The sequence below is a fragment of the Triticum dicoccoides genome, chromosome 1B (genome assembly GCF_002162155.2).
Source record: "Triticum dicoccoides isolate Atlit2015 ecotype Zavitan chromosome 1B, WEW_v2.0, whole genome shotgun sequence".
Taxonomy (NCBI): domain Eukaryota; kingdom Viridiplantae; phylum Streptophyta; class Magnoliopsida; order Poales; family Poaceae; genus Triticum; species Triticum dicoccoides.
The window spans coordinates 389510885-389528952 of NC_041381.1; the positions used below are offsets into that span (position 1 = coordinate 389510885).

General features: G+C 46.8%; 1 protein-coding gene across 1 annotated transcript; it reads left to right on the top strand.

Annotated features, from left to right (window-relative positions):
- The first annotated feature begins 1392 nt into the window (after nucleotides 1-1392).
- On the top strand, nucleotides 1393-2353 carry LOC119305603. Its single transcript, XM_037582089.1, has one exon. The coding sequence runs from the start codon at nucleotides 1493-1495 to the stop codon at nucleotides 2156-2158; it is 666 nt and encodes a 221-aa protein (XP_037437986.1). The 5' UTR covers nucleotides 1393-1492; the 3' UTR covers nucleotides 2159-2353.
- Nucleotides 2354-18068: the final 15715 nt, after the last annotated feature.

Genomic DNA, 18068 nt, shown 5'->3' on the forward strand with positions numbered 1-18068 from the left:
ACTGCATTCAGGCCGGTTTGGTTCCTTCTGGCTCTGGGGCAGCCTAGACTTGCACACCTTTAGTCCATCACATCACAAATACGCTTAATCATCACGCTGGATTCGCCATGTGGTTTTTGTTTCACCGACTGAGCTCGCCACTGAATAACAAATTGCAGACCGTTGTCCCCCGCCTCTTTTGAGGGCGTTCAACTTTGTTCTTCTGCCTCAAGACCAGGTTCATGGAATGCCATCGAAGGCTCCCTTCAGAATCTGTGCTTGTTTCCCCCGTCAGCTTACACATCCCATGCTCCACAATTTCAATATTGCAGGGCGTACTCAACTGGGGCGACAGGAGGAGGATCAATAGGGCGAACTCGCATGTGAAGACCATTGGCTCTTGCCTCTTGGTTGGTTGGTGGGTTCCTGTCATGTTTACTCGAAAAACCATGAACTATTTAGTAGATAGTGTTCATTGCTCGCACTTGGTAGCGCTATAACATGCTAGATTATGGTCTGAAAACATTGAGCATTGTTCCATGTAGATTCTGGAACTAGCTCGAGCGCATATGGCAACATGATAGGGAGATGCTCTCTGCGGGAACACTCTTTTGTCCCGATTACCTCACCCACCCGACTAATCCCCTATCATTGCTGGCTGCATCCATGAGCTTGTCTTTGACAGGTCTTTTGGGACTGAATATTGGAGATAACATTTTGTTATTTGTCTTTCCCACTGCAAGGTCTACAGCACGACAAGTGTCAGTAGAGAGTAGTACATGACACGCAAATATAAGATGTTCTAACTTTTTTCTAATTCAGATGTATATTGTCACGTTTTAGTGTATTTCAGTTTGTATGTACTCCCTGTAAGATGATTTTTGACACTACACTAGTGTCAAAAAACGTCTTATATTATGGGACAGAGGGAGTAGTTTATATTGAGGTACTATCAGAAACATCTTATATTTGTGAACGGATGTAGGGTAACACGATTTGCGAATATGATTCCGTTTGACGAAATTTAGAGCAACCTACGTGTGACACGTCCTCACAGTTCGGTCGGCGTGTAGTTTCAGATGATGCAAATGCGAATGATCATCATTTTGACCTATATCCACTGTACGACACAAAATGTACAGTATAATTCTCGAGCATATTTGGATGGAATTTTGCAATGGCAACAGTCTGCTCTGTGCCCTGGAACAGTGAAAAGTACTCCTACATGGTGTGGAATTGCAAGCCTTTTTTAGCCTCTGCATTGGAACAGAAAAAGAAGGGGACACGGCACCAAACGCCTCGCTTCAGAGACGTCAACTGGTCTGTTTGTTTCTTCTCTTTTCCCACAGCCACCTCCTCGCCCGCCTCTATATTATCTTCCTCGTGGCGCCACTCACTTCCCGCGCTCGCCTCGGTTCACACGCAGCTACGTACCTCTGAGTCCTCACTCACGCGCACACTGATCCAAGCCTCTCTCTCGCTATACCTCGCGCACCGTCAACCAACCGCGTCTATGGAGGCCTCGCCGTCTCGCAGCGACAGCTTCTCCCGCGCGTGGCTCGGCTGCAGGGCGTCCATTGAGCGGCTCGACGCCGACGCTGGCCTCGGGTGCTCGTTCAACAGCTCCACGTCCTTCATCGATATGGACCCCGCGGAGCTCTTCTCCATGCGGTGGACGTCCTCCGCCGCAGTGCCGGCGGATGATGACGAGGAGGCTGCCGAGTTCGACTTTGGCCAGCTGACGTGCGCCGGCGCGCAGTGCTTCTCCCCGCTGCTCGTCGGCGCCGGACAGCCCCTCCTCCCGTGCGAGCCTGGCGTCGTGTCCTACGTGTCGTCCCCCGCTTTCTACTCCGCGCAGAGCACGCCGGCCTCCGCGGTCAGCTCGCGCCGTCGTGGCCGGCACGCGCCGCTGGTGGCGACGCGGAGGATACTGCTGAGGTACCTGCGCCTCCTGGCGCCGCTGTGCCGGAAGGTGAGGGCGCTGCCGGTGCGGGCGCTCGCGCCGCGGTCGTCGTCCAGGGCTGCTGCCTTCGCCGCGGCGACGTCGTCCCCGGCGCGGCAGTCCACGTCCAGCTACGCGAGCGCCACGGAGTACTGGTGCCACGGCCACGCCGACACCGCCGTCAGCGACGCCATCCTCTACTGCAAGAAATCCATCCAGGGACGACAGGACGTGTAGGCAGGACGAGCGCTCCGCTCTGGCATAGATCGGTTGCTGCTCTTTTGGGATTTTGATTTCCGGTGTACATCCGATTTGCATACGACACTTGAGTGTATAGCGTATACGTTATGAACTGAAGTATGAGCTGTGCTCCAAGGTGGTTTAACCTTGTGAAGCATTTTGAACAAGCACGTTAACCTTGTGATGAAGCTACCTGTCACTGTTACTGTGCTCGTTGTTAAGGACGAGATTCGGTCCAAAGGAAATTGTTAACGAAGATACGCACTTCTGTCCTCTCCTTCTAATTGCCATGATTATGTGCGTACTATATATGTATGCATGCGTCAGGCCAGATAGACCCCATACGTTAGGTCAACAAACATCGACTTATTGATTATTGTGATTCGTTTGAGCAAACTCATGTGTTTTCCCCGGCAAGGCACATTACTAAAACTCATTCAAACCTATAGGCAGCTGAGATCGATGAGGTCAAGCCGAACGACCATGTCCAAGTCGCCGAGTCAAACATATACTCCCTCCGTCCGAAAATACTTGTCATCAAAATGGATAAAAAGAGATGTATCTAGAACTAAAATAAGTGTAGATACATTTCCTTTTATCCATTTTGATGACAAGTATTTCCGGCGGAGGGAGTATATAGCTGCACAGTTGATTCATTATCTTCTAGGTCGTCCAGTCAGCCAGGGTAAGACGTAAGAGACATGTAGACCGTTCCATACGGACAATACGATGCAATCTTCCAAATGCATGACAGTAGATACGCACAGGGCATGGAACTCAGATTAAGATCATTTGTAGTGCTCTACTATACGCAGGATTGGAATCATCCTGGCATGCAATTTTCTTTTTTCTTTTTGAGAAACATCTTGGCATGCAATTAGGCGGGAGAGGGAGGGAGAGAGGATATCCGACATGGACCGTTCACCGCCCATACATGGGCTACCCCTCCCGACATGCACCGCCCGCGGCCGGGACCAGAGACCGGAGCCAATAATGTGATCAGAATCAGATGGAAACCGGGTTGTCGTATCTCCCCGGCTCCCGACCGGCGAGTCGGCGACAGCTCTCCAAGGGCACGTAAAACAGTCCGCCCGAGCGCTACCCATCAGAGACCGAGAGAGACAATGTGCATGTAAACGTGAACATTCTAGCAGCAACGTCGCCTCTCACGGTGCAAAAATAGAATGGACTCGCGGGATGGTCCCATCCAAGCCACGGCAGCGCGCGAGAAGATTTCGTTATCATCCGGTCGATCGAGTTCGGCCTCCAGCTGTACATACATACATAATCGGAGTGACGGCTTGAGTGAAGTGCACGTCCTCTTGTACTTATGAAGACATCTACACCTGTGATCAGTGGCCGTAATCATATTTGGTTACGCCGGCCGGTGTCGATCGATCGATCGCTTTGAAGTGTGTCGACCTGTATGTGTGCTAGTAGGAAAGATTTTCTCCCGGGGGCAGACAGGCAGTTCCCCTTGCTTGCTAGGTAGTACCTATCTAGTGCCAAGGAGATCGGGCTGGATCGTGTCGTCGCAAGAGGCCAAGCGAGAGTGACGGCGCGGCGCGGGGCCTGCGTGTATGGGTGTTGGGGATGCGTCGGTTCGGCCGGGACCAGCGGCCGCGCGCCCACATGGGCGACGACGGGGGAGCGAGCGGTCGAACACGAACGCCCCCGCGCGCCCGGGAGCTCGGCGACAGGACAACACCATCCGTCCCGTTGGCCACAACCCACAAACCCGGTGGTAGCTCGAGAGCACCCTCACAGTCACACACGTCCGGCCGGGCGGGTCGACGTACGTACCCCCGCGGTTTGCTGGTGCTGCTGGCATCATGATGCTGTTCTCCGGATGTTGGTCGGGAGTCGTGACGACGTACGTACCTGGCTCGCTGCTAGCCCGACCCATTGCGTGCCGGTTATTGTTGTAGTACGTCTTGCGTTCGTTATGGCTGCAGTTTGGAGATGAAACGTACACTCGATCGGCTGATCCACATCAACAACACCTCGCGTCGGAACTGGTCGAGGCATGCGGAGGCTATAGCACTGTGCTAATGAACAATTCCGGCACTTCAAAAGTTACTCCAGGGTCCTGAACCATCGAACCACCATTACCGCCGTCGAAATGAGTTGTCGACACGCCGTTGTCGCATCTCCCTTGTCGGAGCTAGCCGTGTCTTGTAGATGACAGCCAAAAAGTCTTTTGTATGTGCCCCCTAGAATCAGCGTCCTAGAGCCAAAGTTGAACCTTTGAATCGCCCCGAAGCACGGCGAGAAAATCTAACCTCTTCACCCTAAAAAGACGACATAAATCTATGTTGAAGCTCCGTCTACTCCGACCAGACAGACGAACCCGAGGAGGATCGAAGCCTAGAAATTGAGCTCAAGTAAGAAGCATCGTCATCCATTTGAGCATCACCCTTTACGAGGACTAAAAAACTAACCTAAACAACTAATCGTAGTCCAAGCTTCGGGATTGTCCTCCCCGCCACCGGTTGCTGGATTGGCAAGCAGAGGGGAGACGAAACTATGGGCTTGCCAACGGAGCCTGGTAGGGATAAGTCGCAATAGCCACAGCTTACCAGGGGAAGGGAAGGAAACGAGCGATGAGATTTCTACTTCAAACTTCGGTAGATGTGTTGATCTCGATGAGGTTGGGGTATACCCTAATTTTCAAAATAAAATAAAATATAAACCCAGGGAGTTGAAATTTTGGCAATCTATCTTGTAGATTTCTTCTTTCTATGGGTAACTGGCAACTTTTATACTCTCAGATGTACTAAATCAACGACAAGTAATATGGAACAAGCATAGTAATTTTCTACAATGTCATTACAATCGATAATAAGGAGTTCCCTAGGGCAAGAGGAAGAAAGTGATCACCGATCGATACACCGAGTGTTCCTCGTAGCAAAATGAACCAATTCATGGGTGGCTCATGCATTCGTTCATTCTTTTTTTTTTTTGCGAGGGGCACTCATTCATTCCTTTGTACATGAGCCACAAACAGCACACCTCTTTTGCTCTATATGAAATTTGCAAAACCTTTTGTTTTGAGGATATTTTTGGTGGCCTTTTGAGTTAAGCGAAAGAGTCCGTGAGAGCCCGAGCAATCTAAGCTCCACTTCGTTGCTGTATAATAAAGAACAAAAAAAAACTCGTACGGTGTGCATACGCATTTCCCCTTATTTTTTGATTTTTTAGAATAAAATTTCCTTTTTTGATATTTTTAGGGGCATGCCAAACTTTATTGATTGAGAGAATTTCTTATTTAACACTGGCTTAAAACTTTTTGCCCTATTTGACACTCGAAATCTTTTTCTTCCTTATCTAACACCAATTCTAAAATTTGTTCCCTTTGTAACACTTCCGTCCATTTTGACTACTAACGCTGTTAAAGGGAACCTGAAAAGACGATTTTACATGCAACTTGTGACAAAATTATTCACATTACCACAGAAGCAATAACTTTTATCCTGTTGATACATGTACAATCATCGTCAACACGAATGAGCCAATTGTAATTAAAATTGCAAAAAAAATCCATATCTCAAATTTAAATTTAAATTTAAATTTTAGTTCAAAAATTGGGTGGAACATCCCCTCTAATTTGATGCCATATCCACTACACAATTAATTGAGCACACAATACTTAAATTTGCCATAAGCATGAGACATAAACATCCAGGTTCACATCCAGATACACATATATGACATACATCATATGCTTTTTTCTCGAAAGGGGGGGGGGGGGTTCCCCGGCTTCTGCATCAGAAAGATGCATACGACCATATTTATAAAAAATAAAGTAGTTCAACAATGTCTTACAAAGTGCTGCAACAAAGGATACTGGCTCATAAAGAGCAAGCAAAATAAAACAAGGCCCAAAAGCCACAACCGGCTGGCATAGTAAAGAGAGATAGGTAAACTAAGCGCCTATCCTATTACATGACCGCCATCCAAACCGGTTGAAGATATCCCGCGCTACCATCTCCCACCGGACAGATCCAGTAACCAAACGCGCCATGGCCTCCGTCGGAGTGAGTAATGACCACGCGCGGATTAGCGCAGTAGCCCGGAATAGAACCTGCAAAAAATGAATAGTTGTTGTTCTGTTAAAAGCCAAGTCATTTCTGCAGTTCCAAATTGCCCATAACAATGCACATGCTCCCACTCGAATTTGTCTAGCTGTTTCGGCCACTATACCAACCAGCCATGTTCTAAACAACGACATGACCGAATTCAGAGGAGTAATGTTAAAGGCAATTTGCACCGAGCGCCACAACACCCTCGCCATCGGGCAATCAAAGAAAAGATGCTCGATAGTTTCATCCCGATCACAGAAACTACACCTAGTAGATCCTGTCCAGTTGCGCTTAATCAAATTATCTTTCGTTAGAACGACTTGTTTATGCACAAACCACATAAACACTTTGATTTTCAGAGGAACCTTAACTTTCCAAACGTGTTTGGAACTAGGAATTACACTAGAGTTGATGACATCAATGTACATCGACTTGACTGTGAATTCACCAGATTTAGTAAGCTTTCAACACAACTGATCGGGCTGATGAGTAAGCTGAAACTCCATGAGTCTACTCACCAGATGAATCCAAGCCTCCCACCGGTCACCCACAAGCACCCTCCTAAATCGGATGTTAAGAGGAACAGATTGCAAACTCGTTGCAACCAGTGCATCCCGTCGCTGCACAATGCAATAAAGCGCCGGATACTGGAGTGCCAGTGGTGCATCACCTAGCCAGGTATCTTCCCAGAATCGAGTGTTATTGCCATCATCGACAACAAACTTTGTTCTGTTAAAGAAAGTAGCTTTGACCCTCATTAACCCCTTCCAGAAGGGCGAATCAGTGGGTCGAGCCGTCACCTGCGACAAGGTCTTAGAGTACAGATACTTGTTACGAAGAATCTGCGCCCAAGTTGCCTCAGTCTCAGCAGATAACTTATAAAGCCACTTACTGAGAAGGCATATGTTCTTAACTTCAGGGTTCTCAACCCCAAGACCCCCTTGGTCTTTTGGTCGGCAGATGACATCCCATTTGGCTAGACAGTACTTTCTCTTAGTTTCATCGCTCTGCCAGAAGAAACGAGACCGATAGAAGTCCAGCCTTTTCCTAACTCCAACTGGAACTTCAAAAAAGGATAAGAAAAACATAGGCAAACTCGTGAGCACCGAATTAATAAGAATCAATCGGCCTCCATACGACATAAGTTTTCCCTTCCAGCAGCTCAGTTTCTTCTCAAACCGATCCTCGATACACTTCCATTCGCTGTTATTAACTTACGATGGTGAATGGGGATACCAAGGTAAGTGAACGGAAGAGTCCCCAAATCGCAACCAAACAGTTGCTTGTAAGCATCTTGTTCCTCTTTGGCTCTACCAAAACAGAACAACTCGCTTTTATTGAAGTTGATCTTCAGACCGGACAATTGCTCAAAAAGGCACAATACCAGCTTCATATTTCTCGCCTTAACCAAGTCGTGCTCCATAAAGATGATTGTATCATCGGCGTACTGCAGAATGGACACACCACCATCGACAAGGTGAGGCACCAAGCCACCTACTTGCGCTGCCTCCTTTGCCCTTCCTATCAAGATTGCCAACATATCAACAACAATGTTGAAGAGGATAGGAGACATTGGATCACCTTGCCTCAGGCCCTTGTGTGTCTGGAAATAATGACCTATATCATCATTCACTTTAATTCCAACACTCCCTTTTTGTGTGAAAGATTCAACTTGGCGCCTCCAAGCTTCGTCAAAACCCTTCATACGTAAGGCTTGTTGTAGAAAGGGCCATTTGACTTTATCGTACGCCTTCTCGAAATCCACCTTAAAAACCACTCCATCCAGTTTTTTCGTGTGAATTTCATGGAGCGTTTCATGCAGGACCACCACCCCTTCAAGAATGTTCCTATCCGGCATGAAAGCAGATTGAGTAGGCTGCACCACAGTATGTGCAATCTGTGTGAGCCTATTCGTCCCGACCTTGATAAAAATTTTGAAACTCACATTAAGAAGACAGATTGGCCGAAATTGCTCAAGCCGCACTGCCTCTGTCTTCTTGGGAAGAAGTGTTATCATTCCAAAGTTCAGCTTAAAAAGGTGAAGCTGGCCAGCGAAAAGATCATTGAACAAAGGCAATAGATCTCCTTTAATAATGTGCCAACATTTCTTGTAAAACTCGGCCGGAAAACCATCCGGGCCAGGAGCCTTATTATTCTTCATCTGAGAAATGGCCTCAAATACCTCTTTCTCAAAAGGAGCAATTAAAATATCATTCTCAACAGCTGTCAGTTGAGGCACATCCTCAATCCTAGACTCATCCAGCGACACACAGTTCTCCTTTGGAGGTCCAAACAACTGCTTGTAGTACTCAGTGATATACAACTTTAAGTTTTCCTGACCCAGAATCGTTCCCTCGTCTTGTTCAAGCTGAAAGATTCTCTTCTTTCTATGCTTGCCATTAGCAATCATGTGAAAAAATTGTGTGTTCGCATCCCCCTGGACGACCCGTCGGACCTTGGCCCCAAGCGCCCACTTTAATTCTTCCTCACGAAGTAGCTCTTTCAGCCTCATTTCCGCATCGAGCTTCGCCTGAAGCTCCGAGGCTGACATACATCATATGCAGGTTCACGTATATGAATCCAAGTCCACATATGCACCATATGAGCAACACAAAAGTGACTATCATCATACATGAGTCTAAGTCCACAAATACATGAAATGAGACTATCATCATAAATGAAACGGTCATCCGGGTACCTTTACCGTTTTGAATGCATAAGGTAGAAAGTGCTCTACCTTTTTATTAAAAAAAAGCAGCACAAAAGTGACTTTAACTGAAAGAAATTATATAGAGTTCACAAGTTGAGCCTTCTTTTGGTTCTTCTCATTGCAGGCTGGCTGGGTTATTTTTTTTGCTTTTGGTGCCCATTGCCGGGCTGTCAAATGACATCATTGTTATGCAAGAAATGGTAATCTGAAACCCCACATGTAGCATAATTAATATAGATATCATACTCCACCAAAAAATACATTAACTGTTGGTGTGGACACTGGTCATGTACGGGCGCAAATAACAAAACTACTATGTAGACAAAACTCCCTGCACGACAAGGGAATGACAGCCAAATCCAGCCGTCTACTTCACTTTAGTGTTGTGCATGGACGAGCTGATCCGCGTTGTCGTTCACAAATCGTCCACAGACCACCATATGTATATCAGCGCTGCACAAATAACAAGCAGATGCTACATGAGAAAGGAATGAACCTTATCACTACTGAACAAATGGTTTTGTTTCTCTGTTTCCAATTCAAATAGCATTACCTGCTAATAGGTTGTTGGCCAGTAACAAGCAGCTCTAGAGTCCAAAAATAAAAACAGGTCACAATTTACACTATCCTACTGCAAACATCGTTCCTTAACTGAACCATAACAGACTAATTCAAATAGATTTTTGATCTATATTTACACAGCAAAGTAAGACGCATCTTTGTAGAGAAATAATAAGCATTTTCACGGAGAACTCATAACCATTTTCACAGATAAATAAATGCACAAATAGCCTGAATGTGAACAATAGTGCATCAACATTAGAGTTAAACCAGATCAATAACAGAGTAACTGAATTCTTTCAGATCCATAGCATTTTCTGAGCAATAAAGCATCACATAACAGACTTGTTAGAGTACTATATATGTAGCCATGTAGCCTTTAGTATTTACCCTACTGTATAAGGGGTTTTCTGCATATTAATTACACACATGTATATGTATATATACTGGCCTATGGCCTCCTAAAAATACAAGTTGTATATTTCCTAATATGGTATTAGAGCTAGGTCAATTTTTTGCACGCCGCAACTCGTGCGATTGATTCGTCGTGGCATCGCCGTTGCTTTTTTCTCCCCCATCCTAGCAGCCGGTCAACCCACCGCTCATCTCCTTCCCGGTCGTGTGGATCGAGCCGCCCCCGCCCTCTGGATCGCATCCTCGAAGCTACCGGTCCCGCTCTCGATCGACGCCGTCGGCCCCGCCCTCGATCGAAGCTGATGTCTCGTCCAGGAGTCCGCCGCTGCTCCTCGAAGCTTTCTGGTACCTCGTCCACCCCTGCTCCTCAAAGCCCTCTGACGAGTCCGCCACTGCTCCTCGAAGCCCTCTACTACCTCGTCTGACGCTGCTCCTCTCTTGTCCGGCTGGCTCTTGCGGGTCCGCTGCTTCCCCCCTGCTGCTGGTTCTCGTCACTCCTGCTGCCTAGAAGCTCTGACTGTGTTTGTCGTCGTTCTCTGTACTGCTGTTGTTGGTGACTGAAAAAAAATGTCTGCTGCATCGGGTTATGTTGTTGTTCCTCGTTGTTTGGTGATTTTTTATGGCACTAACTACATCGAGTTCGTTGACTTCATGCGCATTCATATGTGTGGCATCCGTCTATGGGGCATTCTTTCTGGCAAGGTCTGATGTCCGCCACGTCCGATTCCTCCTGTGCCCCCACTCTGCTGACGCCACCGGTTCTTCCTGCGGATGCTAATCAGGCTGCGAAGGATGCAGCTAAGCTTGTTGACGAGGTCGTTGTTCATGCTTATGATGAGCAGTTTTTGACTTATGAGGAGGCTTTTCAGACATATCATGGTGCTATGTCTGTTTACTGTTGGGGAACGTTGTTGGGGAACGTAGTAATTCAAAAAAAATCATACGATCATGCAAGATCTATCTAGGAGATGCATAGCAATGAGACGGGAGAGTGTGTCGAGGTACCCTTGTAGACCGAAAGCGGAGCGTTTAGTAACACGGTTGATGTAGTCGAACGTCTTCACGATCCAACGATCCAAGTACTGAATGTACGGCACCTCCGTGTTCAACTCACGTTCAACACGATGACGTCCCTCGAGCTCTTGATCCAGTTGAGGACGAGGGAGAGTGATGTAGGGTGGAAACCCTAGGGGGGATCTTTTCACACTTGGAGGGGGAAAAGGAGATGAACACCAAGAACACCAAAGGGGAAATCACTCCAACAATACCCAATTACACATCCACTAGAATAACACCACAAGATCCTCAAGTCACAAACACAATCAAAGGAAAGATACAATGGCAAAGTTCTTCTCACTCCTAGGAGATGAGGTCTTGAAGATAGTCTTCTCCTTATGGAGGTCTTGGAATCCACAAGGATTCTTCCCTAAGGGGTCTTGACCCACAAGAGGGAAGGTAGAAGGAGCAAAGCTCACAAATATCTCATCTAATACTTTGCTAACCATAAACATGGTCCTAGGTACGACTTATATAGTCTTGGGGTCGAAGGGGAGGAAGAGGGGGCCAAAGAGGCGATCTCAGCCGGCCATCCTGGGAGGCCCGTGCGCACGGAGTAAGTTGGGCCCGTGCGCACGGGGGTCCCGTGGGCACGGTACACGCCCGTGCGCACGGTGTGCTCCAGCACCAACTCTCTGGGTAGTTCGTGGGCACAGGGTTTTGGGTGTCCATGCGCACGGGGTCACCTGGGCCTTCCCATGTTGCTGCTGTTGCACTCCGTCTTGGTTCACATGGCCTTAGGGTGGTCCTCCTTCTCCTTGGTGATGCTCCTGAGCTTCTTGGTGATGTTCCTCTTCATACCTAAGGAGACATAGCATATTTTGGTGAGGTAGTAACCATGCTCCATTCGTATCCTTATGCAAGTCAAGTAGGAATGAGTTCACCTCGGTTTCCAAAGCACGTGCTCTATCTCTTGTCATAGGTCCACGTGGGGTTTGATGTGTTGGTGTAGAGTCCATGGGGATGATGGAAGGATGCTCCGCATCATCTCCCCCCCCCCTTTGGGAAAGATCCGACCTTGGATCGAAAGTTTCATCACCATGGTATGGCGAGAGGTCGTTGACGTTGAAGATGTCGCTCACATTGTACTTATCTCTTGGGAGTTCAATATTGTAAGCATTATTGTTGTAGCATGCTAGCACCTTGAAGGGTCCATCGGCTCGAGGTAGAAGTTTGGACTTGCGTTCGTTGGGGAAGTGGTCCTTGCGAAGGTGTAGCGACACGAGATCTCCAATGTCGAATATCATGGGTTGCTTGTTGATGTTGAGCTTGGTCGCGAGTCGTTGTACTTGGCGCTCGATGGTGGTTCTTGTCTCGTCATGCATCTTCTTGAGGTAGCTCGCGCATGCACTCGCGTCCATGTTGGTGCGCTCTTGTAGTGGAAGAGGAAGAATGTCCAATGGGGACAACGGGTTGAAGCCGTAGACGACTTCGAAGGGGGACTTGCCGGTAGTTGAATGTCTTGTGCGGTTGTAGGCGTACTCGGTGATGGGTAGTCACTCCTCCCACTCCTTGATGTTCCTCTTGATCAACACGCAAAGTAGAGTGGAGAGTGTACGGTTTGTCACCTCCGTTTGGCCGTCGGTTTGAGGATGGTATGCCAAAGAGAACAAGAGCTTGATTCCGAGATTGGTGCATAGCGTCTTCCAAAAGTAACTCAAGAACTTGACGTCGCGGTCCGAGACGATTGTCTTTGGTACTCCATGGAGTCGCAAGATTTCCCTACATAATAGATTGGCAATATGTGAAGCATCGTCTATCTTGTTGCATGGAATGAAATGTGCCATCTTAGAAAATCGGTCCACAACAACAAACACGGAATCTTTTCCATTTTGAGTTCTAGGCGAGCCAAGTACAAAATCCATGCTAATGTCTTCCCAAGGTTGATAAGGAATAGGAAGAGGCATGTAAAGACCATGGTATTGAGCTTTAGACTTAGCTTTGCGACATGTAGGGCAACTGTTGGTGAAGTGTGAGACGTCGTGGAACATCTTGGGCCAAAAGTAGTTCTTGGAGAGCGTGGCAAATGTCTTGTCGCGTCCAAAGTGTCCCATGAGTCTGCCTCCATGAGCCTCTTGCAAAAGGAGCAAACGAAGAGAATACTCGGGAATGCAAAGTTTGTTATCTCTCATAAGATAATCATCCTTGATGTAATATCATTCCCAAGTGTATGCGTCAAACACTTGGCATAAGGAGTAGCAAAGGTAGGATCATTCGCATACAAGTCTTTTATGTGTTCAAAGCCAATAACATTCAACTCAAGTTTAGTGACAAGCGTGCATAGCGGGAAAGGGCATCCACCACTACGTTTTCCTTACCCTTGATGTACTTGATCACATAGGGGAAAGATTCTATAAATTCACTCCATTTGGCATGACACTTGTTCAACTTGGTTTGGCCTTTTAAGTACTTAAGTGTTTCATGATCAGTATGTATGACAAACTCATGTGGTCTAACATAATGTTCCCAAACATGTAACACACGTATTAAACCATACAATTCTTTATCATATATGGGGTAGTTAAGTTGATCACCAGAGAGTTTTTCAGTAAAATATGCAATAGCTCATTTTTCTTGCATCAAAACTCCGCCAATTCCGGTACCACTTGCATCGCAATGAACCTCAAAAGTTTTATCAAAGTTGGGTAAAGCAAGATTTGGAGCATTAGTAAGCAAAGATTTGAGCTCATCAAAAGCGGTAGATTGCAAAGGTCCCCAAACAAAAGGAGCATTTTTCTTACTCAAGGCATGCAAAGGTGCGGCGATGGTGCTAAAGTCTTTCACAAAGCGACGATAGAAACCCGCAAGGCCAATAAAGCTACGCACTTGTTGCAAATTGGTGGGTTGGGGCCAAGTTTTAATTGCTTAAATTTTAGATTCATCAACATGGACACCCTTGGAAGAAACAACAAAACCCAAGAAAACAAGCTTGTCAACACCAAATGTGCACTTTTTCATGTTGGCATAAAGACGTTCCTTGCGAAGAGTTTGCAAAACAGCCCTAACATGATTTAGATGCTATTTCATGGGTTTGCTAAAAACAAGAATGCCATCGAAGAAAACCACAACAAACACTCCAATGTAAGGACGAAGCACAAAATGCATAAGACGCATGAAAGTACCGGGAGCTTCCGATAAACCCATAGGCATAACCAACCACTCGTACAAGCCAAATTTGGTTTTGAAAGCAGTTTTCCATTCATCACCTTCTTGTATGCGGATTTGATAATAGCCACTTTTAAAATCAATTTTTGATAAAATGGTGGCACCGCTAAGTTCATCAAGCATATCATCTAGGCGAGGAATGGGATGCCTATAACGAACGGTAATAACATTGATGGGTCTACAATCCGAGCACATGCGAAAACTACCATCTTGCTTGGTCACAAGTATAACTGAAATGGCACAAGGGCTTAAGCTTTCACGTACATGTCCGTTGTCGATTAGTTGTTGTACTTGCCGTTGGACCCCTTAGTTTCTTCGGGGTTGACGCGGTATGGAGCTTTGTTTGGTAGAGGTGCTCCGGGGATGAGGTTGATGCGGTGCTCAATGCCTCGTAGTGGAGGTAGTCCCGGATGTAGCTCATCGGGGAAAACATCTTGGAATTCCTGCAAAAGAGATGACAACACTAAAGGTAGATCGTGAGAGGTGTTAGTTTTTGGTGTCCCATCCTTGCACACAAGGACAAAGTGCATAACACTCGATGGGTTCTCACACACTTCTCTCATCTCACTTTTGGTGCCAAATAGGACGAAGTTTGTCTTGTCGCTCATCGTGGAGGTACTCGGTTTTGGCTTGTGGCTCTCACTCTCTTTTGGGTGGATCACTTTCTCACTCTTTTCTCCATGATGGGTGGCTTGCTTGTCGGCGAGCACTTGACTAGGAGGCATAGGTCGTAGCACATATTCCTTCCCTTTCATCTTGAAGCTATAGTGATTGGTACGCCCGTTGTGGATGACGTCGCGGTCAAATTGCCATGGTCGACCAAGAAGGAGGTGGCAAACGGACATCGGGACGACATCACACTCCAAAGTGTCCTCATATGCTCCAATTTTGAAGGAAACCTTGACTGTATGCTCAACTTTTATAGTGCCGGAATCGCTTAGCCATTGTACCTTGTATGGGTGCGGGTGCTTCATCTTGACCAATTGGAGCTTGGAGCATAGTTCTTCGCTTGCCAAGTTGTGACAACTACCTCCATCGATGATGACCTTGATGGACCGTCCATTGATGCTGGCCTTTGTGTGGAATATGTGGCATCTTTGGTCTTTGTCTTGTTGATGTTGAAGAGTCAAGACTTTGGAGACAACGAGAGCGGGGCTCAAATCCTCATCACAAAAGACTTGATCGTCCTCATCTTCGTTCACTCGCCGGTGCATGGCCACTTGCTCAAGGGCTTCCATTTCCTCTTCACTCATGGAGTCATAGGTTCCATCGTTGTTGAGGATCATGGTGTGCTTGTTTGTGCATTGGAAGGACTTGTGGCCTCGGCCGCCGCAAGTGAAACACTTGAAGGAGCTTGTCTTGGCGGTCTCATCGATTGGAGTAGATGATGAAGCGCGCGTCTTGAACTTGCTTGTAGTAGGAGGAGGATGAGTTGAGGTTGTCAAAGTTTTCTTGTAACTTGACTTGTTGTCACTGCTTGTAGATAGCTTGGTTGAGGTAGAAGTTGGAGGAGTCGTTGAAGCTTGGTTGTTGGAGAAGCCGTAGCCCTTGGACAAGTACTTGGATTACTTGAAGTCATCTTGCACTTGACGTTCCGCTTTGGTAGCTTGATGCACGAGCTCAATGAGGTTGGAGTAGAGTTGGAAGTCGGCAATCTTCTTGATGGGATGATTGAGGCCATGCAAGAAACGTGCCATTGTTTGTTCATCATCTTCTATGACATTGGATCGTATCATAGCTATCTCCATTTCCTTGTAGTATTCCTCAACACTCTTTGTTCCTTGCTTGAGTAGTTGGAGCTTCTTGAAGAGATTGTGGTTGTAGTAGGTGGGCACAAAACGTGCTCGCATGACATCTTTCATTTGAGCCCAAGTGGTGATTGGTGGTTCACCTCTTGCTTCTCGGCGCTCAAGGACTTGTTCCCACCATATGAGCACATAGTCTTGGAACTCAAGTGATGCCATAGCGATCTTATTCTCTTCCTCATAGTTGTGCAAACGAAAGATTTTGTCGACCTTCAATGCCCATGATAGGTACTCTTCGGGATCATTGCTTCCATTGAACTTGGGCATGGTGAACTTTAGCTTGCCGTAGCGTTGCTCTTCGTTGTGTTGTGGTCGAGGATGATGATGACGCCCTTGACATGGAGGATAATCAACCTCATGTTGCTCTTGGCGTGGGAGATTTCCATAGTCATCTTGCTCTTGTGGAACTTGAGGTTGTGGAGGAGCTTGTCGAGCTTGTGGAGGAGTTGGAGGGACTTGACGATGCACTCTTGGTTGGTAGTTTCGCTCTTGAATTTCTTCATGAAGGACTTCCTCTTGATTGCGCCTATCGCGGTCGCGGTTGGCAATGGCTCGACTTGATTCTTGAAGGGCACGTTGCGCCTCAAGAGCTTGTGCTTCACGTTGTTGTTGTTGAAGACGTTGAGCCTCGACGTCTTGTTCAACTTGATGTTGACGTGCTCGTTCTTCCTCTTGGCGACGTTGACGTTGTCGTTCTTGAGCTTGTGCAAAAGGGTCTTGGTTTGGTTGAGGACGATGTACTTGCTCGTCGACTTGCTCTTGTGAATGATCGACGTGTAGAGGATTACGAGATGCATGACGGTCTTGACGCGCGGCTCGTCGAAGAGTGTTTGATGTCGGTGTACTTGAGCCGGAGAACGTGTCATCGGTGTGTCGACTCAAGCGGCTCTGTCTTGAGTAGGAAGACGTGGAAGAATGGCGGTTCACCAACAAGGCACGGATCTCGTCCATTCTCGCGTCGTTCTCTTATTTGTGAGCGTCGAGCTTATTGTCGAAGTAGTCTCTTGTACGTTGCTCGGAGAGTCGCGAGTCGGTGGCGAGATGATCGATGTGGTCGCTCATTGCTTGATGCTCTTGATGTAAAGCTCATTGTGCACCAAAGAGGTGTTGCTTGGTGACGTAGGAGGTCATGTCATCGTCTTGCTCGATGAAGAGAGGGTTTGTAGAAGTACTTGGCCTATCCATCATGTAAAAGTGTAGGTGAGTACGTAAATGAGAGAACAAAACCAAAGTTACCTTTTCCGAAGATTGTGGATGTAACAAGTACGATACCACGTGATACTATAATAGGGGAATTGGTACCGGGTATTGTTTCTCACACCTACAAGTAAATGGCTTATGGAGGAGCTCGGTTAGGAAATGGCACAAATAATTCAAGCAAATGTTAGTCAAGACGTTGATAAAGTTGAGAAGAGTTCACAGATGGCAACTAAGACAAATAGATCAACCTCCAAAGATAACATGAGGGACAAACACACGGAAGATAAATGGTATCCGCACAACCAAGGGGTGAGCTCGAAGATGTGGAACCACGGGAAAAGCTCTTGTTGTACGGATACTAGATAGACGCTAGCTCGATTGCACTAATGGGCTAGATACGCTAGTGCACCAACCTAATAGAGAAACCGCTCATATCACTATCCCAAGTATACTTATGTATGTAATGACCAAGATGATGTATGCTATGAGGCTTGATGCTATTGCTTATAAGCTCTTTGCTTCTCTTCTCTTTTGCTTAAAAGCTTTTCCTCTATATTTTTTACTATGCCACGATGCTTGATATATGAGCCGCAAAGTGAGGTACCAAGTAGTATATGCACGGGAGAAACGTAACACTAATGGTGCACTAAGACATGGCCTGGCAATACTCAACAAGCTAGTCTCGATGGGTAAGTTATGCAAAAGGGCTCTAAGCTATCAAGTTAATGGCAAGGGAGCACAAAGGCGTCGTCGAGGTTACAGTCCTTGCTTACGGTTGGAATGAGATGATGTTGTCAAAGCCGATGTGTTGTCCGAGTCGATGATTGGTGGCGATGATGATGACGTCGAATCGCGCCTAAGTAGCCGAAACACCATAGGACACGAGAGAAACCGCGACCCAAACTCAGACAATC